At 56.7% G+C, this 24,751-nt stretch overlaps 1 protein-coding gene across 1 annotated transcript; it reads right to left on the bottom strand.

Moving 5' to 3' along the window:
• Positions 1 to 1,073: 1,073 nt before the first annotated feature.
• Positions 1,074 to 23,426, bottom strand: NCLIV_010760 (hypothetical protein; the record flags this gene model as incomplete). The annotated part of the gene is made up of 27 exons (XM_003880592.1): positions 1,074 to 1,204; positions 1,798 to 3,155; positions 3,426 to 3,607; positions 4,413 to 4,496; positions 4,814 to 5,203; positions 5,485 to 5,599; positions 5,924 to 6,062; positions 6,439 to 7,022; positions 7,438 to 7,732; positions 8,092 to 8,206; positions 8,922 to 9,043; positions 9,438 to 9,950; positions 10,269 to 10,530; positions 10,945 to 11,075; positions 11,689 to 12,384; positions 12,797 to 13,171; positions 13,321 to 13,531; positions 13,748 to 13,833; positions 14,298 to 14,389; positions 14,520 to 16,072; positions 16,321 to 16,453; positions 16,984 to 17,023; positions 17,404 to 17,604; positions 19,170 to 20,265; positions 20,841 to 21,143; positions 21,273 to 21,418; positions 22,253 to 23,426. The coding sequence occupies 27 exons, from the start codon at positions 23,424 to 23,426 to the stop codon at positions 1,074 to 1,076; spliced, it is 10,527 nt and encodes a 3,508-aa protein (XP_003880641.1).
• Between the last annotated feature and the right edge of the window lie 1,325 nt (positions 23,427 to 24,751).

Genomic DNA, 24,751 nt, shown 5'->3' with positions numbered 1-24,751 from the left:
GGATTTTACTTTGGTTCCGTCCGGTGAAGAAACAGCGCGCCGCCATCCCCGCTGCCTTGCGGCGAAGATACTCGTGCTTTCGTCTGCAGAAACCCTGAGCGAAAAACACGCATCGACGGAGAGTCCCGGCACAGAGAGATCTCTCGTTGTCTGTGGCTGCCAGCGAAAAGCGATTCCGTGCATGTGTGGAGAACATTGGTTCTACAGAGTGTGCACTACTTGCATTCGCTTCCCACGGTAAACGCGATGGATCAAGGAACCTGCCTCCTCATATCCCTATGCCTGCCTCCTGCACAGGGCCTCTCTATACACTTATTATATCGATACAGAGAAAAGGAAATCGCGGAGCAACTGTCTCTTTGTCTCGGCACTTGAGTCTGCATAGCAATGAGCATCTGTGAACAATCTGTGGCATTGTCCGCTCTGCCAGCAGATACGTGAACGGCTCCGCTGGTGCGTCTTGCCACGTCAAAAACAGATGGCGACATGCAAGTGCGCAGGGGTCTCAGGTGAAGGAGCGACAGAGTGGTCCAGTTCGCAGAGGGAACTTTCCGCCTACTTCGATCTCTTTTCGGGCAATTTCAAACTGGCGCCACACACTGGCCTCTGACGGGATCAATCTGAAACGCACTCATTGTGACATGCATACATGCATATATATATATATATATATATATATATATATAATGCGTTGTATACGTGCACAAAGGACATATATATATATATATATATATATATGTACTGGGCAAAGAAAACTGAGAGTGGATATGAATATATGCATAGCAGTGTAGGTACCCTTTTATACGTCTGCGTGGACGTGAGATCCCACAGAGGAAAACCGGAAAACCGCCTGATCTAAACAACTGAATTTCTGCGTCTTCGAATTGAAATTATCACAAACATATATATATATATATATATATATATATATCGATGCACTGAGTGTTACACACAGATCTCCACATGTGGACTTCGTAGAGGAATATTTGTCTTAGTGCAAGGCCAACTCTGGACGGGGCGTTGCATGGACCCTCACGCGTTCGCTCGCTGCCGAGGGAAGCATGCGTTTGCCCTTACATTACATTGCTGTAGGCGCTCGAGTAGTACGCCTGAAGAGGGGCGATCGTGGATCGGTATGTGGACCACCTCTCCTTTTGCGCGGCTGCGTTGGCTTGGTAGTCGCGTTCGTCTTGAACGGGGAAACCTGAAAGCAAAATGAGAGAGGAAACATTTCTGAACTCCAGGTGCGCATGCATCAACGAACTCAATCGACTCTTTCTCTCTCTTAAGAGGATCCTTACGAGACACGAAGTGGGCATCGGCGTCCTCGCTTCCCGAGATTGCACGACTCTCGACATCTTTGTCTTCTGTTATATTTCCTGGATTTGACTGACCTCTCCTGACAGGTATATGCAGCGGTTTAGCCGGATGTTCTCGGCAAAAACCAGAATCTTTTGTTCCAGTTTTCAAGTGGCAGACTCTCACACTTTCCCGCCGCTTCCGCGCTTCCTCACTTGTCTCGAGACGCTCTGCTTTTTTCGAGGAAACGGCGCTGAGCGCGATTCAATGTCCTCGCCTAATGCACATTTTTCGCAGCTATCCCTCTTGATACTAATGTCTTTAAATGAATACATGTAGGCACATGCGTGTACACGTATATGCATGTGTGCCTTCTATTAACGGGGGAGTATCTCTGTCTATGACTTGCGTGAATTCTGTGCGCATGTATGGGGTCTTTCTCTTTGTTCCTAACTTCCTTAGGCTCGCCGCGTGGTCCCGTCGGTTGGCCGTCCCTACCGCTGCTGATATTTTCGTGGATTTTTGCGGCTCTGCGCATTGTGAGGTGTTCATCCGCTTCGAAGACAAAGATAATATCAATGGCACTTTCCTCATCTTCGTCGTCCTCCAATTCTTCATCTTCTTGAAGCGTTTGCGCATCCCGTTCCTCCCTTAGTTTGTGTCTCGCTTCCTGGGCTGCGAGACGAAGCGCCCCATCACGCCTCTCTGCTGCTTCCTTCCCTTCATCTTCTCTCTGCTCAACGCATGGAGGGTTCCCTCCCGCCACATCCGCGGCACCCTTCTTCCGGTCTCCGTGGAGAATTTCCGTGCTTGCTGATGCTGCCTCTTCTTCATTTCCTTCTCTTCCTCCTTCATCCCTTGTCACTTCCCCGTCTTCGCCGCCTTCACTTTGCCTTTCTCCTTCTTCTCGCTTGACTCCGTCATTTTCTCTCCTCTCGCCGTTGCCTTCGCTGTCTCGTTCGTCTTCTCCCTCCCCTTCTTCCGGAGCCTCCTCTTTTTCGTGCGTTTCCCCGTCTGCCTCCTCAGCTGCTCCTTGATCCAAAGCCGACGAGAGGCGAGGCGAGGGCGTGGGTTTCTTTGCGTTCAACTTTGAGAGAGAAAAGTCTTCGAGCGGCGCAGTGTGGGGCCTCGGCTGTTTCTCATGCTGCAGTTCGGTCTCTTTCGCTAGCGTTTCGTCCTGTCCACTAGATCTCGATCGTCTCCACCTTTCTGCCTCTTCTCTGGCAGCGCCTTCCCCCTTTCCTGCATGTTTCCTCGCCGCCTCCTTTTGTCTTTCTTGCTTTTCCATAACCGCCTTAAAGCTCTCGCTCGCTAGCTTCCTGAAGACCGCGGCTTTCCCGCCTCCCCTACCTGCTTCATCAGAATCCGCTGCGACGGCCTCGCCACGACCGTCCTGGTCAAATCGGCCTCGTTCGGCTTCCTCCTGTCTCCTTCCGTGGCCTGCATTTGCGCCGCCTTCCCTCGCCTCGTCCACTCCCCAATTCTCCGCCGTGCCGTGCCGCGAAGGTCCGTCGCCGGCGCCCGCTTCCTCTCTTCCTCGTGCACCCCCCAGGCTGAGAGACGAAGCAGACCGGGGGAAAGGAGAGCGAAGGGCAGAAGCTCGAAGGGAAGAAGATCGCGAGGAGGCAGAGCGCGGAGAAGTGGAGGGAGAAGGCGAGTGGAGGTGAACGTCGTCTTGTAGAGGAGACGAGGCAGGAACTTCAATTTGGTGGAGCGCCTCGAGACGCTGGAAGCGCTTGGCGTGGCCAACGTGCGCGGGGCATCCGTCCAAGACGAATCCCCGCTGGAGCGCGTCCGAATGACGAAGGCGCTGGTGAACAACTCGAATCAAGCAACAGGGCGAAACCGCCCGGCCTCTGCAAAACACAACCAAAGACAAAGAGCTGACGCATCGGCCTGACACCGGACCGCGTGGCAGCCTGTGAAGTCACGAGCCTCGACGAAAAACACGTCGTCGTTTGCGGAGCATCTGCTCATGTTCACTTCCATTGGCGGATGTCCATCTCTTTCACGAGTCCCTTTGGGCAGTTTCGATTCCTGTGTGTGGCCACTCCGGGGGGGAGAACACTCGCGCTTCGCCGTCGCCTCGAGGGGAGAGCGCACGCAACGAAAAGCCGGAGACGGACCTGCGGAGATCGTGGAGAACTTGGTCGACGAGCTGAGACGACTTCGCCTCCTCGATGCACTGCCTGAGAGCTTTCTGGGGCGTCACGTACACCGCCCCTGACCACTCGGCGATCCAACGAGCAATCTGAAGAAGCGCGACGGCGAAGGAACATTTCCAGTGAGGCACCGAAGGCTGAGGCCTCTGACGGCGTTGAGAAGACAAAAACCAGGCAAACGTCAGGTTGGTAGAATACACGTTCTTCCGACGCACTCGAGTCCTCGATTTCTTCTTTCCACGTGTGAATCGACTCGAGCATTGATCCATCTGTGTAAGTGGAGGTGAAGGGATACTCCGTGGCGCGACGCCGAGCGGCCGAGCGGCCGCGCGTCGCCCCCGCCTGGCGACGGCTTTCCTTACCCGCGATTTCCCAGAGAGCGGAGGGCCCAAAAAGCAACACCGCGGGACGCATTGCCGAGGCGCAGGGAGTGGCGAGGAAAGAAAGACGGAGGGAAAGATGCAAAACTGCTCGGCGCGTGCCTCAGTTGGTCCCGGGTAGTAAATGCGCCCGTTCAACAGGACGGGTGAGTCCCGACTCGTTGGATAGATCTGAGCGCGAGACGCCAGGGGAACCCAAAGACGACGGAGCGAAGAGACAGAAACACGATGAGGCAGAAGACACATGAACTTGAACGGGGGACGGCGAAGGGGCGAAAAGGAAGCAAGAGCCGAAAGTCGTGTCGGAACCAAAATGCGTCCCATCACACGCGTCACAGGGACGCGCGCGACAGAGGCTTGAGGCGTGAGGGCGAGTGAACGCTGGACGCGGCGAACAGGGAGACTAAGACAGCGGCGCCAGGAGGGGAGGAAGGCCCCAGGCGAACGGTACACAGAAGCGTCGAGAACGCAACCAAGCGGAGCTAGGCATCCCCGCGGCTGTCCCCCAGGGAACCGTGGACGCCTCCCCGTGAGGCGCAGAAAGGTGAGAGAAAACAACGCAAGGCCTTACCATAGCATCCACATCCGTCGGGGAAAAGGCGCCGAAGCGGGAATGCCTCGCCACCCCGGATTTGAGAAATTGGGCGCAGGTCGCCTGAAGGGACAGAGAAGCGCAGAGTGTTGTCTCTTTCTGGGAGAAAGGGGTCTGCGGCGTGTTGGGTATTTCTGCCTCCCCTTGTTCGTTTTTTTTTCGAGACAGAGATCGCGTTTCAACAGCAGACCAGTCCACTTGACGAAGGAAAAGGGAATTCCGAAGACCTGTCCCTGTCCCTGCGGGATTCGGTTGTGTCGTCTCTCGGCGCCCCTGTTGCCTCGCGCGCTGGAGCGGTGCGGCGTTAAAACCTTCTCTGGACCGACTTTCCGTTGCCTGAATCTCTTCCTGAAGCTTCCAGCCGGTCCAGCTTCGCTCACTTTGTCCAAACGCATGCACTGCGGAGAGAGAAGAAGGCTTTGGCGGTGTCGCAGAAAAGGCTGCAGAAACTCGTTAACTGCGCGCTGGACTGTCTGTTCTGTTCGATCGCTGTTGACGACAAGCACTGGGACCCGCGCAGATGCAAAGAGCTTCGCCGACTGGAGAACAATCGCGTCCTCAGTGGCTTTCCGCCGAGCAAAATCTCGGAGCGCTTTCCTTGAGGCCCGCTGAGCCGCGAGCGCTAGAGGATCGACCTTCTCTCCATCTTCTTCCTCGTCTTCCTCTTCCTTTTCTTCTTCCTCTTCCTCCTCTTCTTCCTCTTCCGCCTCTTCTTCCTCATACTCTTCGCCGAGCTCCTCTGCTTCAGCTCGTCGCCGCTCTCGCTCCTCCTGAGCGGAGGAAAGAAACGGACGCAAGCGCGAAGAAGGCAGGCAAAGTGAACAAGCTGAAGCGACCCCATGGGAGACAGGGGGTGGGGGAAAAGAGAGAGGAAGGCAGAAAGGCAGCGCAGTGGACATGAGCCGCGGCTGCGCACACTATGCCCTCGATCAGAGAACAAAGACAGTGCTGAGAAAGAGCAACCAAAGGGTAGAGACGGAAAACGCGAAGGCAGGAAGACGAGGCCAAAGGGAGGCAAGCAACGGGGCGAGTGCGTCCCTTTTTCTCTCACTCTCTTTCGCTGTCTCTCTTGACGAGCAGCCATCTTTCGCTTGGCGTCCTCAATCGCTTCTCTTTTAATTTTTGCAAGGTCCAGGACGCGCTGCGCAGCGGTCTCCTTGCTCGCTCTGAACGCCAGAAAAAGCGCACGAATGCAACCACGGCGCTGTGTTTATCAGGCGTCTGTTTCGATGCGTGTGAAGGCAAGAGGCGGCATGCACGTGCACACGAGTGAACAGAAGGAGGCGAATACGGCGCCATATACACACAGAAATGTATACGCAAATAGGCATATGCCTAGGCACAACTATACATACGTAGACATGCATGCATGTATATGTATGTATCTGCACTATTTATACATCCATAGATTTACATGCATGTGCATGCATGCTTATGAACAGGGATGTCCACCTAGGTCGTTTTCGGACGGGGCATTTTGCGACGCCTACGTGAAGATAACCACGGCGTCGGGGAGTCTCTGGGCGTCGTTTGTGAGTGACGCAAAGGACGGGGCACTGAGAGCGAGTTCTCGTTCCTTGTCTTCGTCTCCGGGCGGCTGAACGGGGGGCAAAGTGCAGAATGAACTGCCTAGGGAAAGAAACAAGCAACTCAAAAAAGCGTTTTTCCGAAAGGTTTTGAGCCTCGAAAGCTGATCCAAAGAAAGCGGATTCACGCGTGTCTCTCAGACGCGCCAAAACGGTGAACGCCAGGAAGGTACATTGAGGCGGGAGTGAAGTCGGTGTGTTGCGAGAAGCTCCACGCATGCGCATCCCTGGGAAACGCGCACGCGCGCCAGAGAAACATCCAACGCAAGCGCATACACGAATACAAATGCGTACACATGTACCTCCGTGTATGAATATTCAGGGAGAGAGAGTGGTGTATGCGTGTGCACGAACCGCCACAGGCAAGCGTCGGCCCACAGGGAAAGACAGATCCGCGGTTGCGTTTCTTTGTTTCTGACCGTCAATGAGGACAGGGCCCATGGCACTGTGAAGCACTCGGCGGACTGCGTCCACGCGTATTTGCTGGATCTTCTCTTCGGGCAAGTCGAAGCTCTCCCAGTCTTTCCAGATGTCGTGCTCCCAGCTGTATCTTCCATAGAGTCTGTCATTTGTCGTTAACTCCTCCGCGCCCCCGGCACTGTTTGGAGACGTGCGATCGTCGCAGAAAGGCACGGAAGCGTCTTTAGGAGCTAGTTCGTCCTCATCTGTGTCGTCCTCCGGCTCGGCGAGTGCCAGCGCGTCCAGCAGCCGGCCGTCTGGGCTTTCGGCTGCGTTGCTGCCGACCTCGTCTGCCTTCTGCTCGCCGCCCGCCTCGTGGCCGTCTCCGCCCTCGCTGCGCCGTCGCCGCCGCGTTTCCTCTCTCCTCTCCCTCCAGGCCTCTCTCTGTTTCGCCGCCTCTTCGCGCCTCCGGTAGCGCAGAAGACAGCGCTTCAGCGCGCGGCTAAAGTGCGAAGGAAAGTGCAACACTGGGAGCCAGGCGGAGCGGTTGAAGAGCTCCATGTGAGTGGAAACTCCCGAGCCAGTTCCGCCGAGGAAGGCAATCCTACGAAAAAAACGAGGCCGAAAGCGGGAGACAGATCCGCGCGAAGGGAGCAGGAAAAACGAACGGGACACAGGTGTGGGGACAGGGACAGCGAGACGGAAGACGGCGGCACGCTCAGGTTGCGCTTTACCAGCTTTTTGTGCGAATCGAGACGCTCTGCGCTGCAGGGCTCGTGACGTGCTTTCACGGAACGCCAAGGCGGGTGAGGCGCTCTGCAGCGAAAACGAAAGGGACAACCGAGCTGCGAGCGTCGCGGACTTCTACGCATTTTGGAAGATGGCGAGGAACGGAACCACTCTCTCGCGTGAGGACCGCCCTGGCACCCACGCCTTTTGTTATGTCTCCTAACGGCTCAGATTTCGCCGCGAGTCGGCGTTTCCAGTCTTCTCCATCTTTGGCGCTTTCTCCTCCCTACCTTGGGGGCGGAACGTGGACCTCCTTCTCGACTTTTGCGTAAAAGGTTTCTTCCTCGGCCTCGAATGCACTCTGTCCCGCGAGGTCACAAGCTTCCCGCGCACTTTCCTCGCTGTCTTCTTGGTCCAAGTACGACGACGGCATGAACTCGCGAGGATTCAGCGAAAACAGAGTCTGCGCGCGACTGTCGCAACACATGTAGATTCGCTGCTGAACAGAGACAGCGCACTCAGGCTTCCCAGGCAGCAGCCACTGTTGCCGCCGCAAGCTCACGGGACAGTAGTGACCAGTTTCCCCTGAAAACGCGGGAAGGCAAACGGCCAAGACAACAAATGTAGACATATTATACCTGTCCGTATGCCTGTCCCCAGGTGCATGTACATTGACGCAGTTGTAAAAAGATATCTACACACGTACATACACATACATACACATATACAAATACATACAAAATGTGCATGTACATATATATATATATATATATATATATATATACAGATGTGCCTATCTATCCATACATATACTATACCTTTATATATACGCATATGTAGATATAAATATATATATATATATATATATGGATATGCATGCGTAGGAGTCAGCTTGGTATCCATGACGTAGAACTCAAGCCTAACCCAGAAGCCGCTGAATGTACCGTAGAAGATGGGAGGAAGTGGCGGAAGGAAGGGGAAGGAAGGCGAGTAGGGGGCTCCTCTGCGGTCTTCAGGAGCCCGCTGAAGAGAGTTGCAGTCGTCGATTTGCGCGAGAACCTGAAGAGAGAACAGGCTCAGATGAGAGAAGATGGAAAGGTCCGGCGCAGGGGCAAGAGAGAGCACAGACCCGACGCAGGCCACGCCGGCGAGCGCAGGGAAGACCAAGCGACGGTGCCAGCTTCTGGGCGGACAGAAAGCAACGGACTGCCACTCGGCGCTCTTCAGCAACGAAAAATAAATATGCATATGTATATGCATGTGCATATATGAAATATACAGTGGGTAGATGAGAAGACATAGATTGATACAGATCGACCGATGAATATTTAGGTATAGAGGCAGAGCTATAATAGATAGATGGACAGACATTGTGTAAAAGTATATCTGGCTGCAGCCCGGAAAAGACGTCGAAACCGGGGGAAGACGGACAGAGAAAAGGAGTGAAGGAAGGGAAGCGCGCAGGAGTCAAGAGCCGAGGCTCTGAAGAGGGCAATGCTGGGAAAAGAGCAAATCTCCCACTGGCGAAGACCTTTTCACAGACGCCTGTGTTACGGTTCCGGAGCCCCCCGGCAGAGGCCGGATCAGCCGTAAAAGGCCGAACGAGGCCAGAAAAGAATCTCCGGCGGTCGGAGACACAAACCTGCGGAGACGCTGCCGCCAGCGACGCGTCTGGCAGCGAGCGGAGTGAAGAACGCGACTTTTTTCGCAACTGCTCCGCGAAGCAACCGAAAGTGCTTGGACTGTCGGAAAGCTCAAAGCAACGAAGACCTACCGCGGATAGATCGGGCAGCGGCGGAGTCGTCTCTGGGTCATCTGGAGAAGTGAAGAAGGGATCGATGGTCCGCCGGATGCGGTAGTGCTTCGCCATGTCCGAGAGATGCATGTAGATCGGAACTGGAGAGGAAACAAAGCAGTTGAGACTCTCAACGATGCGAGGTGACGCCGCGCGCGGAGGAGGTTCAGGGCAGGGAAAGCGAAGGCCGTGCCTGGTTTGAGTCTCAGACTTGCGGTTTCTCCCCTCGTTCGCGCATTGGCCTCAACGGTAGAATGCGCGCGGGGCCGCTCTGCGGCTCTGCCTCTCTCTCGGCGTTTCTGCCAACCTCTGTCTCCCGGTGCATCCCTTCCCGTCTCCAGCTGCCTCGGTCGTGTTGCCGGCTCCTCTCCTCGCGTCTTCTCTTCCGCTTTGTCGCGCCTTTCTCTGCGTGCGCTCGCTCTCGTTCGCGTTTCGTCTCCTTTCGTCCTTCTCGCCCCCGCCGTCCCTCCTCCCCATCGATTCCGCTTCGCTTACTTATCGGCACATCGAGGTCGCTTTCTGGATGGCCTTCTTCGTACTCAAGAAACAGTCTCTCTTCCGCCTGTGTGAGGAGAGCCCGGTCTGTCGCTGCCGATGTCTCTTCCGCGTGTCGCGCCCCTGTCTCCTGTCTCCCCTCTCCCTCGTTTCCGGCCTCCGGCGTCCCGTCCGCGGGAAAATCCCTCGGCAACGAGGCGTCTGTCGGCTCCCGCTTCCGCGCGGCGTCTCTGCCCTTCTCTACTCCCGCGCCCGTCCCCGGGGGGCGGGAGGAAGCGAGGGAGTCTCCCGCCAGTTCCGACGCGCAGGGCGCTGCCGAGGACGCAGCCGACCGAGTTGTCAAGGCTTCTTTTTCCGGAGACGGATCCGCCGCCTCCAAGCGGTCCCCGCAAAGTAGGGACACCTTCTTTCCTAGAGGATCGAGAAAGTCCTGAGAGAGTCGAGGCTGCGGCAAACTGCTGTTCGGACAGGCAGCAGGCCGGAGCCTCTGCACTCTCGCTATAGCATCTGCCGCTGCGCAGATCCACACGCACCCGGCAGTCGAAACCAGGCGATCGAGCGCTGCAGTTTGAGCCGCGTCTCACCTGATTCATCAGATCGTCCTCGCCTCTTCGCCCGCCGGTAAATGCGTCCACAACCACATATACAATATACAATACATGGAGATATATATCTGTTTCTTCGTGTTTTTCTTCAGTTGCGCGGCCCCTGTCGTCCACGCCTCATTCCCGTGGACGCATGTGCAGGATCTCCAGATTCACGTCCGACCGCACGCGCAGTCGAGTCTCACCGCGATTCCTCGTCCGGACATCGTGCGTGGCCTTTGCCCACCTGCGTCTGCGTCGGCCTGCAAGTCCGCCAGCATCTTGTGCGCCTCCTTTTCTTCCTCGCCGACGTCCTCTGTGAAGTGGATCCAGTGCTGGACTTGTATTCCGTACTCCGCGAGGGCTGCATCCTCGCGCTTGGTTCTCCCCAAGTGGACGATGACGAAGCCGGCAGGCGGCGGCAACAGCGCCAGGGGCGGAAGCGCGGGCTCGTGCGTATCTGGGTCCACTGGAAGATCGGCCGGAAATTCCAGGGCCTCGTCGCTCTCCTGCGCGGCGACACAGCAATGGAACGCGCCTGGATGTCAGCAGACACGCCGCAGGCAGTGCGAGGCGATCCTGGACGAGACGCGCCTTCGCTGACGGAGAAAAGAGAAAGAAACAGATCCCCAGAGTTTTTTCCCAGCTCGCCTGGACGCCCAGGCAACGGTGGCGCTTCAGAGCGTTATGTTTTGGGAGAAGGCGCCTTCCTCTCGGGCCTCGCTCTGCGGGTTTCGCCGGGACTCGCCACGACGTGGAAGCTCGAGGAGAGAGCGAACAGACCTGAGAGGTCTATTGCGAGTTTTTCGTGGCTATGTGAATGGTATCAAGGATACAGGTTTGCTGCCCCAACGCGTGGTGCCCCTCAACCCAAGGGACAGTGCAAGTCTTCTGCGGCGCCGGAAACCGAGAAAGCCACTGACCGCCTGCTTCTTCTCGAAGTCTTCAACGAACGCCCTCAGCCTCGCCTCTTCCGCCCGCCGCTCCTCCAGGATCTCCACATTTCTCGCCAAACCCAGACGGAACGCGACGACTCTCGCAATCGTCTCCTCGCCTGCACACGCCACGCGACAGCGGGAAGGCCCGCGGGGAAAACGAAAACTCGCATGGCCTCTCGAGAGAGAAAGCGCGACAGGCGGAAACGCACAAAGATCAGGCGAACACGTGACGCCAAGCGAGAATGCGAATAACGGGCACTTCCAGGTGCTGGCATTCAAATACATCCCGCATGCAGATATACACATGTATACATATATATAAATATAAATATATATACGGATATATACATATATATGTTTATACGCGTGGATAGTACAGGTTACGAGCGGTTCAGGTGTGTGAAAGGAGATGCACGCCACACACGACGTGTACGACAAAAACACGAGAGGCTCATGGTAGGAGAGCGAAACGCCCTTTTCACGTCCGCTTGCCGTGGCACCGGTGCCAAAGTGGGCGCATGCACCGGAGGAAGTTTGGTTCCACAGCGGACCTGCCGCAAACCGAGGCAGCCAGAATCTGTAAACCCTCATTTTATTCAATTACTTCTTGTAAAGTCGTGTACCCTGTTTATGCTTCTCTAGAAATGTCGTTTGGCCTCTTAGGACACTGGCACCCACTCTGTTGTGTCAGTTTTCTCGTGCAGGTTCCCTCTGCTGTTCCCTTCTCACCGAGTGGCTTTCCCTCTTTTAGGGCGGCCCTCTCTGCGTCGGTCAGTTGAAACTCTCGGGGACTGCGGGGCGTGGGTTCTTCCTCTTCAGCTTCTCCCGGGTATGCGCGGAAGGCCTCGCCGCTCGCCGAGGCCTCCAGCAGCGGATCGACTCCGTTCGTCTCCTCTTCGCGCAGGTGCCTTCCGGCGCCGTCGTTTTCCTTCGTCTCTGCGTCTTCTCTCTCTCGATCAGCTTGGCGCCGCTCTCGTTCTCGCGCTTGCTCCTCGCGGCGCCGTTCGAAGGCCTGCATGCGCCTCTCCCAGGCCTCGGCTCTTTGCTGCTCCAGCTGCAACTCCAACTGAACGTCCACGGCGACGAGGCCGAACGCGTCTGCGAGCAGCGCAGCTTGTTTCACCGCGACGGAGCGGTTCGCGCCAGAGAGCGCGACGGCGATCTTGGCCCGCAGCGCGGGAGGCCGACCCAGAAAAGTTTTTGGGTCGTCCAGGAATCGCTTCTGCTTGGCTTCGTCCGCAAAGAGAAACACGCGGCCTGCGTAGTCCACTGCCATCTCTCGGCGCCCCTCCACCGCGACGCCCTCCTCGAACAGCGTCACGGGGCACGTTTGCTTCCACGCTGACCAGATGCGCGAAAACGCCGCCGCTTCGCTCGCGGCCTCGACGCCCTCGCGGGACGAAGCGCTCCGGCGCCAAGACGAAGCTGGGAAGCGCACGCAGCAAGAGCAGACGCCGCGGGGGTACACAAGCGAGGCTGCGTGCGAAAAGCTGTCCACGCACGCAGGCATGCAGTGTGCCTCTCGGGCGGAGGGAAAGTGCGTAGGTTTTTTAAACGATGGCACACACGGAAGGGGTCAGAATCGCCCGCATACGCGGCAGACGTTCGCCGTGTCGTTTCCCTTTTGTCGCTTCCGGCTTGGGGTGCTAGCGCCTCGAGACGGCCTCGCAACTCGCCGCGGGTGCCCTTGTGTCGCCTCCCGCTTCGCCCCCCAAGCCTCTTTGCGGTGTGTCGAGCCGGTTTCTTCGTCTCCGCTGCGTGTCTCGTTTCTCCCGGTCTCTTCCTCCCCGATCTCTTGCTCGTTCGCCCTCGCCGCGGTTTTCACCTTTTTTCTCACCGTCGCTGCCTTCGCCGTCAGCGTCTCCACTGCTCGTCCGTGAGTCGCGCCGCGAGGCGCGCTGTGAAGCGAGGCTGCTTGCGTCGTCGCCTTCGTGTCCCGCCGAGGTTCTGTCCTCGTCCTCGTCCGCCGAAGCCTCGCCGTCTTGCCGCTCTTCGACGTCTTCTTCTTCCGCCTCTCTGCGTTCTCGCGCGCGCGCCTCCTCCAGGCCGAGCGTCAGCAACTCCGCAAGAGGCGTGAACGGCTCCACGCCGCGAATGGGCGTCGGAAGCGGCGCAGCATACTGGAGAGGCGGAGGCGCAGAGGCGCCCTCCGCCGGGGTCTTGTTGATGCGCGTCGCCAGAATGCGTGCCATGCCGCTGGTGGACGTCTCGCCTGAACGACGCAGAACCCCGAGCGGAATGCGACAATGTGTTTGGTGCGCGTTCGCTGGGGCGTGGTGCTCGGGTAGCAGCGCAGAGGTCAAGAGGGGACTCGACCGCAGGACTGGCCGACCCACAAGGTGTGCGTCCAATCCGTCTTACCATGGAAGAGCTTCATGGCGCGCATGCCTGCCTTCCGAATGTCCGATAAAATGTCGTTTGCTAGCTCGCGCTGCTCCCTCAGGTACTCCGCCGTCAATGCGGGAAAATACATCTTTCCGTTCTCGCCAATCCCCCCAGGCCGCGACAGAGCGCTGCGCAGAGGCGGATTGGCTGGGCACGCAAAGGCGGGCGGAAACATGCGCCGGAGAGCCTGCACAGCGGGCAGCGGAGACACAGCAGCTTGTGAGACTCGACGCACACGGACCACGCGCGGCGGAGGAAGCGGGGTTTTTCGGAGGAGAGACGGTGACGAGGGACACGGGAAAAGAGCGCCGAGATGTCAAGGCCGAAACGGACCCGCACGGGACTTTCGGCTTTCTCACAAATGGACACGAACGACGCCGCATCAAACGCCTCGGAAACGTACAGTGAGCAGATCTTCTCCGATGTCGAGGTCTTTCGAGTCCATCGGCGGCTCGTCGACGAAGGACTTGTTCACAGTCGACAGCGAGTCTGCAGCAATCCGGGAAAAGTTGACGAAACGCAAAGGAGAAAAGAGGATGGCGCTTTCGCATGGAGCAGACAATGAGACACCCGAGACGGGACGGGGTGCTGAAGGGGGCAAGGCAGCCAAGGAAGCTGAGGAACCGCGAGAAGAGGAATCGCGCGAGGCTGAGAGAGAAACTTTCTACGCAGGTGAACGCTCGCAGCTCGTAAGCGGTCACGGAAGACGAATGGAGAGAGAAGGAAGAGAGAAGAACGGAGTGAAGCGCGAGGCGGTGCCAGGTGGCTAGTCCTGTCATATACGGGTGCCGAGGCGCGTGGGCGATCGAGCAGGGTCGCGGGAGGAGGAAACAATCGCCAGTTGCGGGAAAACCAGAGAGCCAGGCAGGCTCGCTGGTGTGGCGCGAGTGCGGGAGAAGCGTCAAACATTTCCTGAGAGGAAAAGGAGAGCAAACGATGAACCTGCCTCTCACCTGTGCTTTTCCCCGGGGCCAGCGGCAGCTTCCGGAACGTCCGGACTGTCGAGTCGAGCACGCGCACAGTGCCGCCGTTTTCCGCATCGATCCTAAAGAGACACGAATAACGCGAGAGAAGCTAGGGGGAAGGAAACGACTCCATGGCTGAGCGGGAAATAAAAGCGATAACGCAAACGAGCGGGAAATGGAAGTGACGGAAAAGGACAGAGAAAAGCTCACCCAAAGGACTTCGCAATGGCGTCAATGTCTTCGGTTTCAACTTGAACGAGGACGACCTCTCTCGGATACACGTCTACCAAAGGATTCGGTACTCTCTCGCCTGTTTGCCTGGCCTTCTCCAAAGCCTCTTGCGCTTCTTGTCTTTCGTCGATTTCCACTTCGCCTTCGAACTCATCCTCGCCTTCTTCCCCTTCTTCTCTGTCTTCGTCCTTTCTCTCTCCTTCTCTGTCTTGGTCATCTCTCTCTCCTTCTCTGTCTTCCTTCGCTCTCTCTTCTTCTCTGTCTTCGTCCTTTCTCTCTCCTTCTCTGTCTTCGTCCTCTCTCTCTTCTTCTCTCTCTGCTTCTCCTCTCTCTTCTTCTCTCTCTGCTTCTCCTCTCTCTTCTTCTCTCTCTGCTTCTCCTCTCTCTTCTTCTCTCTCTGCTTCGCCTCTCTCTTCTTCCTTCTCTCTCTCTTCTTCCCCCTCTCCCTCCACATCCTCGTCTCGCTCTTCTTCTTCCGCTCTCTCTTCTTCCTTCTCGCTCTCTTCTTCCTGCCCCTCTTCAGGAGCAGACCAAGACTGTCTCTGATCGTCCACCTCTCTTTCTCGTTCGTTTTCAAGTGGCGAAGCCGAGGCCTGGCGTTCTTCCGAAAAACGTAGAACTTCAGGGTCTTTCTCTGGCAGCTCGAGTGCGCGCTCTCCGCGTTTCTCGACTTCTGTGTCCTGCGTTCTCCCGCCTGCGACTGCAGTTGGTGTGCCGTCGCTCCCGTCCTTCTCTCTCTCTTCCTTCTCTCTCTCTTTTTCTCTTGGCTTCACGGGGCCTTCACTCCGCTGGCCATCCTCAATCTGAAATTCGCGGCTCTCTGAGGAATGGTCGGGAGCGTCTTCCTCCTCTGTCGTTTTCTCTCCTTCGCTCGGCGCTTTGGTACGTGCACCCTCTTCTCGCTTCTCAGAGGAAGAGGTGGTGTCGGCGGAGTGCCTTCCTGTGTTCTCTTCCTTCCGCTCTTCCTTCTGGGAGTCTTCGCTCTTGCGTTCGCTCTCCTCTTCTCCTTGCTCCTTCGTCGACGATGCCCCGTCGCTGGCGTGTCGTCCGCCGCTAGGTGTACGGACCGCCGTTGGGTCCGGTTCCGGTCCTTTCCCTCTCTTATCTGAGTGGGTATCTTTCTCGAGTGCGGCCTCCGTCCAAGATGCTGCACCATCTTCGCCCTCCTTGTTCTCTTCCTCTCCTCTCCCTTCGTCTTCAGCCAACTGGCTGTCTTCCTCATCTGCGCCCTTCTCTTCTTCGCCTCCCGGCGCCCGTTGCCTGTCCCCAAATTCCGGCGGCTCATCTTCCTCCTCTCCCCTCGCTTCCCCTTCCCCTGGACTCTCTCGCCGCCTGGAGCTCGTCTCATCCTCGTCTCTCCCTTCCCCTCTTGCCAGCACTTTCCCGCCTTCCTCGTCGCCCTGTCCCGCAACCGATTCTCTCTCCTCTGCTTCTTGAATGCCCTCGAGAGCCTGGCGGGCTAGGAATTCACCCCAGTTAATCGACGGTTTCCCTGAGACCGCCTTCGTCGTCCTCAGAAAGCGCTCGACTGCCTGCAAGCAAGGCGAAACAGGAACGAAAAGCGTCAACGTGGCCCTCTCTTCCAGCGCCGCGTCTGCGCGACGCCAGCCTCCAAGCTGCGCGACGGAGACAAGCAATACGAGGCGCAAGCACGCATAGATAACTTTTTCCTAGAACGGGCCCCGCTAAACCCCGCTAACGAGATCGCCGTTCGCTCGGTCTCTTCACAGTTTGTTCTCGCCACTTCCTCCAGCTGGAGTCGATTCTTTCCCGACCTCACCTGCGGACTGTCGCTAGGCAGTTCGAGGACGTAGCCGGCAGCTCTCGCCCGCCTGCTGGCCATAAACTCAGACGCGAGGCGGAGCGCGTCCGAGGCGGAGACGGCTTTCCCCGCCTGGAGCTGACGAAGAAGTCTGAGCGCAGAAAGTGAAGCCGCACCGCAGAAAAAGGCGAGGGCGAGTCGTAAAAGCGTGGCGGGTAAGGCTACTTGGATAGCTCTCACCGTTGGGGCGACTGCAGGCGACCGCGCGCAAAGCCGTACACGCAAAAAAGGACTCAGGAGGCGAAGACTCGGCAGAAAAATCCGGAAAACGCGAAGCAAAAGTGAACCCTAAACCCACGAGGCTGAAGTCCGTAGACGACCGTGATGGCGAAACCCGGTGGCGCACAACTGTGAGGCGAAAAGAGACAAAAAGCAAGAGCCTTTTTTTTCGTTTCAAGGGCTTTCCCGTGACGCTTCGTCTCGCCTCCTGTATAGGTCTACTTCCACTTGAGGCAAACGGGCAAAAGACAGAGGAGCGCGAAACGCGTCGAAGCCCTCTCTCAGTGTCGAGACAAAACGGCCGGAACACCCGCCTCCGACCTTCGCGCGAGAGGCGACAGCAGCAGCTTGGACAGCCGAGCAAGATTCTGTAGCAGATACTCCGGCTGCAGCCACTCCAACCCAAGTTTCCGTGCTAGCTTGTAAGCCAGTTTGCTCTTTTCTGTCGAACACATAAACAAACCCGGACTCACTGATCCCTTTAACAATCATAATACATATACATATATGTGGATACACGAATACAGGGCCGCAATCAATCGCCTTGAGAGCCAGTTGGCTGTTTGCTTTTCACTGGACTTGATCGCCTATCTTCTCGTCGTCCTAACTCTCAGCTTTTCTCCACCGCGCAGTTAAGTTCCGGCTATCTAGACACATCGTTTTCTCCCTACATATGCCCATGTATGCATATATATAGTAGCGTGTATAGTTAAATGTATATACATATATCTATATGTATATATATGCAAATATGTATTTGTGAGCGTGCATGAATTGAGCGCGTTGAGAAGACCGTCAACAACCACTGAGCGTTTCGCTTACCCGGAATGCCTGGCCCTGTGACGAGAATTGCTTGTTTCGGTGTGATTGCGAGATTCACCATGTCCCTCTCGAGGAGTCCAGGGCCGGTATCTGTTGCGGGCTGAGCCTCGTGCACATACGTCGAGCTCGTGTCGTCTCCAGGGTACAGCGGCAGCGGCGAGGGGACGTCTTCCTTCACTCGCACCTCTTCTCTCGCGGTTCCTGCGGAGACACCCGCCCATAAGTGCATACACAGGCACGCAACAAAAACGAACGCTTCTCAACACGCGAACAAGGCGTGTTCGAGGCGAGAATCATGGGCCTTTTTCTGTGTCGACTCCAAATGATAGGAAGCGACACTGGGTCTGCCAGGGAATCGGGGAAAATGACAGAGATGAAAACAAACGATCACCAAGCCGCCGAGCCTCGCACAGTGGTGCAGCACAGATTTCGCCCTTCGCGCGGAAGGCCTCAGAGAGGAGCACAACGGGCATTGCACGAAGAGAGAAGAAATGCAGCACTGTGGCTAGGAGAGAGCACGGAGAGGAAACGTTCGCCTCCAAGACGGAGCGTCGTCGTATCGAATGACTCCGTCGATCTCGCTTCTTTCGTGCCTGCGCGGTTTTGTGCACATTCTCATGCGGTGGGTTTCGGGGTGTACTGAGAGGTCCTCCAGTCCCTGAATCCGCTCTGATCCTTCTTTGCGCCGTTTTTTCGCGTTTCCGCCTTTTCTGTTACAGGCGTCTCTGCAGCCGGGAGGCGTTTCCTCAGCAACTTACGGCCCCCGCCAGACAGAGTGGCAACGCTTCGCGGAGTTGCTAAACTCGTCACGAGTGACACGAGAGCTGAAGGGTGAGGGGACAAAGAAGCAAAAGAAGAGAACGCAATACGAAAGTAGCTGGAGAAGTTGCAGAGGGAGCGGAAGGAGTGGCAACACGCAGACGACACCGGGGAGACGGGGTTGACGCATGAAAGAAGGAGCAGGAGAAAGCAGCCCAGCGGCGCAAGCGAAGCCAGAACAGCGCGAGAGGCTAGGGACTGAAAGAAAGACGACGAGGCACGAGGCAGAGCAACAAGGGGTGGTCTCGACGCAGGAAGAGAACTCATTCGAGTCAAGGAGGGCGAGGGCGAAGAACAAGGTGAGGAGAGCAAAAACCAGAGCCGAGGAGCAACGACAAACAGACAGAGAAGAGCGGAGCAAAAGACAGGGAAACCGCAGATTCACAGGAGCGTTAGAGAAGCATTCTTGAACTTCCCTTAGTGGGACAGATGTCACGTGGGGCCGCTCTCAGTCCTCGCCGCCCTTCTTGAATCTCCTCTGTATGTTTTTCTTCCCGCATGGCCGTTCTTCTTCGTCTGTGTGTCGCTCTCTCCCATTTCCGCGCACCTCGCCATTCCGTGCCATGTGTGTTGCCCCTCCAGGTGACCTCTTCCTGTTTGGCTCTTCTAGACGTGGTCGCTTCTTCTTCGCTGCAGTGCACGGCGTTTCTTTCCTTCTTCTTTTCCCTTTTCCTTCGTCCCTTTCGCATCTCTCGTCTCGTCGTGCTGCCCCGCCTCGGCGGGGGCGTCCCCGCCCTGTCGGCCTTTCCCGCGTGCTTCTTTCATTCCAAGCTTTTCCTTACTTTTTAGCGACTCGGCCGTTCTTCGCGTCACAGATCCGGCTGTCTCCAAGTGCAGCGAGCCATGGGCAAGCCAATTGAAGATTTCGCTTTCTTTCGCTTCGCCCAGCAAAACCGGGCCACTCTGAGACCGAAATAGAATCCGTGGCGTCCGGTTGCTTCGCTCACCTTCCTCGCCTCCCGCTTTCTCGCTACCTTTCACCTCCTCGAGAGCCTCAAACAGCCCATCGTCCGCAGCGGCAATCACAAACGCATCTCCGCGCGACGCTCGATCCGACAGCGCGACCTCCCCATCGACAACGACAACTTTCGGCACTGTTCCAAGACTGACAGTGATAGACAGACCGGGACGAACGCCGTCCTTCTCTCTCCTCAGTTTGCCTCTCTCATGCGCCACGTTCAGAGGTTCCCTCATTTTCTCCGGAGACTGAAAGTACCCGCTATTCCGTAAGGGCCACTCGAAGGCTTCAGGCATCGCGTACTGCGCTCTCTCGACCGTTGCAACATTCCAGTCGCTCTCGCCACCCGCTTCTTGCCTCTCCGTGTCTCCCTTTCCTCCGTCTGTGTCTTCTCTGTCTCTATCACCGCCGCCTGTGCCTTCTGATTCGGTCTCAACTGGTTTTCTGTGTGCCTGTTCGCCATCTCTTTTCTCCGCTTCTGTGCTTCCTTTTCGCTTCTGCCCCGCCTTCCCCCAGCGTCGCTTTCTCTCGAGAATGCGTCTGTATTCTGCGCCTTCCTGCATGCGCCGCGCGAACGGCCAGCCTCCATCTCCGGCCGGCGGCCCTGAACGCCCGCGGTGATAGACGACGGCTGTATGTGGCGGTTCTCCCTGCCTTCCGTCCTGTTCTCGCTGCGCTTCTTTGTATTCCTGCTCTCCTTGTTCTCCTTCTTGTTCTCCTCCTTGTTCTCCTTCTTTTTCTCCGTCCTGCTTTCGGGCTCCATCCTCGCGAGCCTGCACTGTTTGTCGCAAGACGGCGTCAACCATGGCCTGCGCCGCAGCGCCCAGAGGCGCGATTTCGTCTTTTTCTGCCCAGACAGTTTGCACGGCGAGCGTGTCAGGCAGCGGCGAAGGCAGCGGCGGGTGCACGACATCTTCGTCGAAGGCGAGCACATCTGCGCCGGTGAGGCCTTGCTCAAGGGCTTCTCGAAGCTCCTTTTCTCCCTCCTCAGTCCACTCCGCTGTCATCCGCGGCTCGTCGGTCGGGTTTCTCACGAGAGCCACGACCTCCCGGTGCGACGAAGGCGGCGACTCCCTGGACGATGGCTACACGCACGCCGAGCCGAATCCCAGAGACAACAAAAGCGGCGCTGTGTCCTGTGGATCCGCTGGCGCTTCAGAGGGTGCAAGAGACCTCAGATGCCAAAGGGCGACCGCGGCGTTCGTGGCAGCGTGAACTTCAAGGGGCATCAGTGTCCATAGCTTCTAGCCTCGCTTCCATATGCTGGTGTCACACGCACGTCCCTGAACCTTCACAGCCTGTGCACGTTTCTACAAACTACCTGTTTCTTGGGAGTACGATGAGTTGGACGGTGTGAGGGCGGAGGACGTGGCGACGGAGACACTGTCGCGGCGGAGGACGTGGTTCGAAAAGAAAAACGGGTGTGTGGCCATTGCTCACTTCACGAACTTGCACATACGGCTGTAGAAGCGGCGGAGCCGCTTCAGAAATGCACAACTATGTAGAGAAACATAAGTGTGTTGGTACGTGTACACACGCATGTGTATATAAACTCATATTTTTGTGAGTGAACGTAATTGGGACGTTAGGCAAGTGGGCGTTTCGAGAGGCAGAGATGTCTCGGGCCAGACAGCCCCCTTGGCGGCGGGTGCGACCGTACTGCTTTTTTGGTTCGGAAGCGAACAACGATTCTGGGGACAACTCGAATCTTCTCCGCGGACTCGCGCCGGGTGATTTGTTGAACAGTGATGCGTTTGAAGAGCTTGGACAAGAATGTCGCGTAGGCTTCCCCGTCCACTACCGGCGTCCACAGATCCGCCAACTCGAAGAAGGCGTCGCGGAACAAGTTGAAAGTCAAATAGGGACTGCCTCGGCAGTCCCGTCTCCAGTCGTTGTCGATAATCGCCAGGGCGCTCTCAGCAGAAAGAGTGGGGAGAAGCACGAGGCAAATCCGCATCAACACCTGAGATAACCGAGAACACGAGCGCAGCCGACAGACAGCACAAGAGCGCTGACACGTCTCCTGCTCTGGAGGGGCCGCTCAGCCTCTCAAAGAGACGATGACGCTACTACGCTATTTTCGCTTCCCTACATTTGTGTACTCCTGTCGAGAGATGCAGTCGTTTTTGTCCTTCTGAAACACCTGCCAAACTTCCGCGAGGACACTCTGGATGGCCGGGTGCTCTTTCAGCTGGTGTCGCGCCTCGAGCTCCGCTGGAGCGTCAAACTCGGGATTGCCTACGAAGCCAAAGGGAGACAAAGCGTTTACACGCCACCGGAGAAACTCCAGCGGGTGCACAAAGAGACCCGAAAGAACCTCCGGGAACCTCGGCCGATCGGCAAATCTGTCACGTGGAAACTGCCTGCTGCAGGGGGCAGAACTGCGGATTCGGCGGTTGGCGGATGCAAGCAGAAGGACATATCGCCATCTGCGAAGTCTGTCGCCACCGGCGGCCATTCGCGAATCCTATTCATAAGCGACAAAACTATTTAGAGGCCGACGGCCTACATACATACAGACATACATACATACTTGCAGATCTACGCACACACAGGCGCGCGTTCCGGCCTGCATGCACGATGGCATACAGACACAATTCGCGTGTTTACGGACCTCCACACACGGGCGCACACCGCCAGTTAGTCTCTGCACGGTCGGTACATTTTGGCCTGAACGAGAGGGGTGCGTGGAGAGAGGTGCGCACACCAGGCAAATGTGCTCGAGTGAGAAAACAGCGCTGCGGTGCGCAGTGTGTCGGGTCCGCGCGAGTGACGCAGTGTCTCCACTGTCGCCCCAGAACGCTGTCCATCTGCAAAAGTGTGCGACTTGGAGACCAGAGAGAAAAACACGAAAGTGGCCGAAACTCCCGCAAGCCTGGCCGCAGCTGAGCGCGTTCTCCTAACGGGACGGAGGTGACGAAGGCGAATGAAGACCGGGTGGCGATGAAGGAACCCGGCGCGAACAGAACGGAGGGAGAAAACGACTTGAGCATTCAGAATCGGGGGCCTGGATTCTGCAGCTTCGTGTGTCGGTTTTCCGCAGTGTGGAAGAGTGCGCGACTTGACGTTTACCTTGTTGATGATATGGAATTGCCTGAGCTGTCAATTCCCATTCGAATTTCTCGCTGTCGGGGACTTCTGCTGGCTGATTTCTTGCATCTGTTACCCCGTGTGTTTCTTCTCCTTCTCGGTGGTTTTCTGTTTCGCTGTTGCATGCGTGTCCACTGTCTCCAGCCTTTGCACTCTCGTGTTGCCGCTGCCTTCCCTCTCCACGCATCTTGCCGCCGTGTTTCCTCTCCTCTATGTCCTGCTCGCTGGGGCTGGCCTTTCCGTTTCCTTCGCCTGCCTCGTCACTCCCTCCCGCCACTTCATCATCTCCGGTCATCCCCGCGCTCCCCTCGTCTTCCGCCTTCGTCGCCTTCAGTTTCTGCACGAGCAGGCGCTTTTCTCTTTCTCTCTGTTCGTTTTGTTGCTGGAGCTGAAGAAGCTGTTTTTTCTGCTGCAAAAGCTGAAGAGAGGTGCGACGGCTGCTGGACGTCTGAGACCCGTCAGAAGGAGATGGCTGACTGCTGAGTTCCTCTCGCTCTTCCTGTCGAGCGAGGAGAAGCCGGCTTCTTTGCTGACTTGTCACGGGTCGTCGACTTGCATTGTTGCCTCCGCTAGGGCCTTCCAGAGCGTCTTCGTCTCCAGCGGTCCTCCGGCGATCTACTGAAGATTGACCGGAAGACACCGCAGTTTCCTCTGGCCCGCCGACACTTTTCTTTTGAGGGAAAGACCCCCGTCGTGGGTGCGTCGGTTGTCCAGGCACGCCAGTCCGCGCGGCTGCGCCCTCCTCGCGGCGTGGAGAGACGGGACTCGCGCAGGAGCTAGAGCCGCGAGAACTGGACGTTTCGTCTGCGGCTTTTTTGTCGGAGAGCACAGAGGCGTGCGGAGCGCCCCCGCGCTCTGAACTGCCAGCATCCCGCCTCTTTGGCTGGAGAGTGGACGTGGAGAGGAAAGACGAAGCCGACGACCGCCGCGAAGCGTTGGAAGACCGGCGGGAATTCGCCGGGGAGCGGCCGCTCAGTTTCGTTCCACTTGATTCTCGACGAGACGGAGAGATAGCTCGGCCTTGTTCCCGAGACAAAGCGGAGGGCTGGCCCGGTGCCGAAGCACTGCCTTGGAGGCCCCCAGCTCCACTTCCAGAGCAATCTGGACTGGGTGGCCCACTGTGCGGGGAATCTTCAGCGGCAGCCGAACTGAACATTTTTTTGAGACGATTAAACTTTTGAGAAAGGGGAGAGGTCAGCGCACAAGAAAGAAGGAACGGAACAGGCAAGACACGAAGGAAAGGAAGAACCACGTGCCAATTCCTCCGGATTCATTTGCGCCCAGCGGGCGGACACCGCGCGGAGCCGAGGTGCCACGGTCACCTGAGTGTATCCCTGAGTCTATTCCGGGCATGCCTTGTCTACTCTCGGAGACAGGATTATTTATAGATACTCGGTTATATGTTTTAGACGCTAACTTCCCGAAAGCTCTTTTGATTTCCATGAACGGAGAAGAATCAACATTCGGGTATTTAAGGCTCGAATCTCTGATAATAAACCTACATTAGTAAGGGATGCTGGGAACCGAGATCGAGAAAAAAACAGCGAGGGAGCGACTGTTTCTCGCTTTTGAAAACGAATCAACGAAGAAAGTGAACATCTGATACGGGGTTTCGACGCCTTCTCTCGTGCTCAGGGCGGGCATCGCCCGATACGAACGCCGTCAACAGTTGGACACGCCGGTTACACTAGGGAGGGTGAAACAGTCAAATTGTCGAGGGCGAAGGGGAATGCGCACGAAAACCCACAAGGCAATAAAAGTAGATTCGTCTGCCTTTCATTGATCTATGCGTTGAGGTTCTGGACGAGGCTCGTGTTTGTGGTACAGAGAGAGTCGGCGGCTTTTCCTCTTGGTGTGCACGACGAACAGAACCTCCACAAGCAGACGCGGAGAACAGCTTGTGTGTGTCTGTTGGGCTTTGCAAAGACGCGGCAGCGAAAACGTTTTCGCCGTCAAACTTGATTCAATAGGTCAAAGAAAATCTTTTTCAAGACAAGGTCTTCTTTGACCTGCAGTGTCCCTCAAGCGCGATCTCGTCGCGATTTTGACAGCTTTGCCGCTTGATGCAAAGACTCAACCTGGAAGGGAACTGCCTAGTCTTGTGTTTTTACTGGGGCGTTTACGGAACTGGGGATTCTTTTTTTACCATGGGGTTCTTCGCCTCAACCCCATCAGCCTCTTTGTTTTACAGAATCCAACGAAAGTCCTTGAATCGCCCGGACCACGCTCGCTGGGAAACCGACTTTGCGCCCTCCCTCACTGCACGCTAGCACTGAAAGATGTGCAGCGGAAGCAACGCAATACAGACTTCGCGTATACTGTCTGCGTGATGTCCGTCCGAAAGACGCGCACACGCGAGTTAATGACCAAGAACGCTTTACGGATGATTTGTTTCCTACAGAGATTTAGAAAGAAACATCCCTGTCATGTGAAGATCTTGGCATTACATCATAAAGTTTACGAAGACACTACGGTTCACAG

The sequence above is a fragment of the Neospora caninum genome, chromosome IV (assembly GCF_000208865.1).
Source record: "Neospora caninum Liverpool complete genome, chromosome IV".
Classification (NCBI taxonomy): domain Eukaryota; phylum Apicomplexa; class Conoidasida; order Eucoccidiorida; family Sarcocystidae; genus Neospora; species Neospora caninum.
Note: the sequence above shows the minus strand (reverse complement) of the source record. Positions and strands in the feature narration are given on the sequence as shown.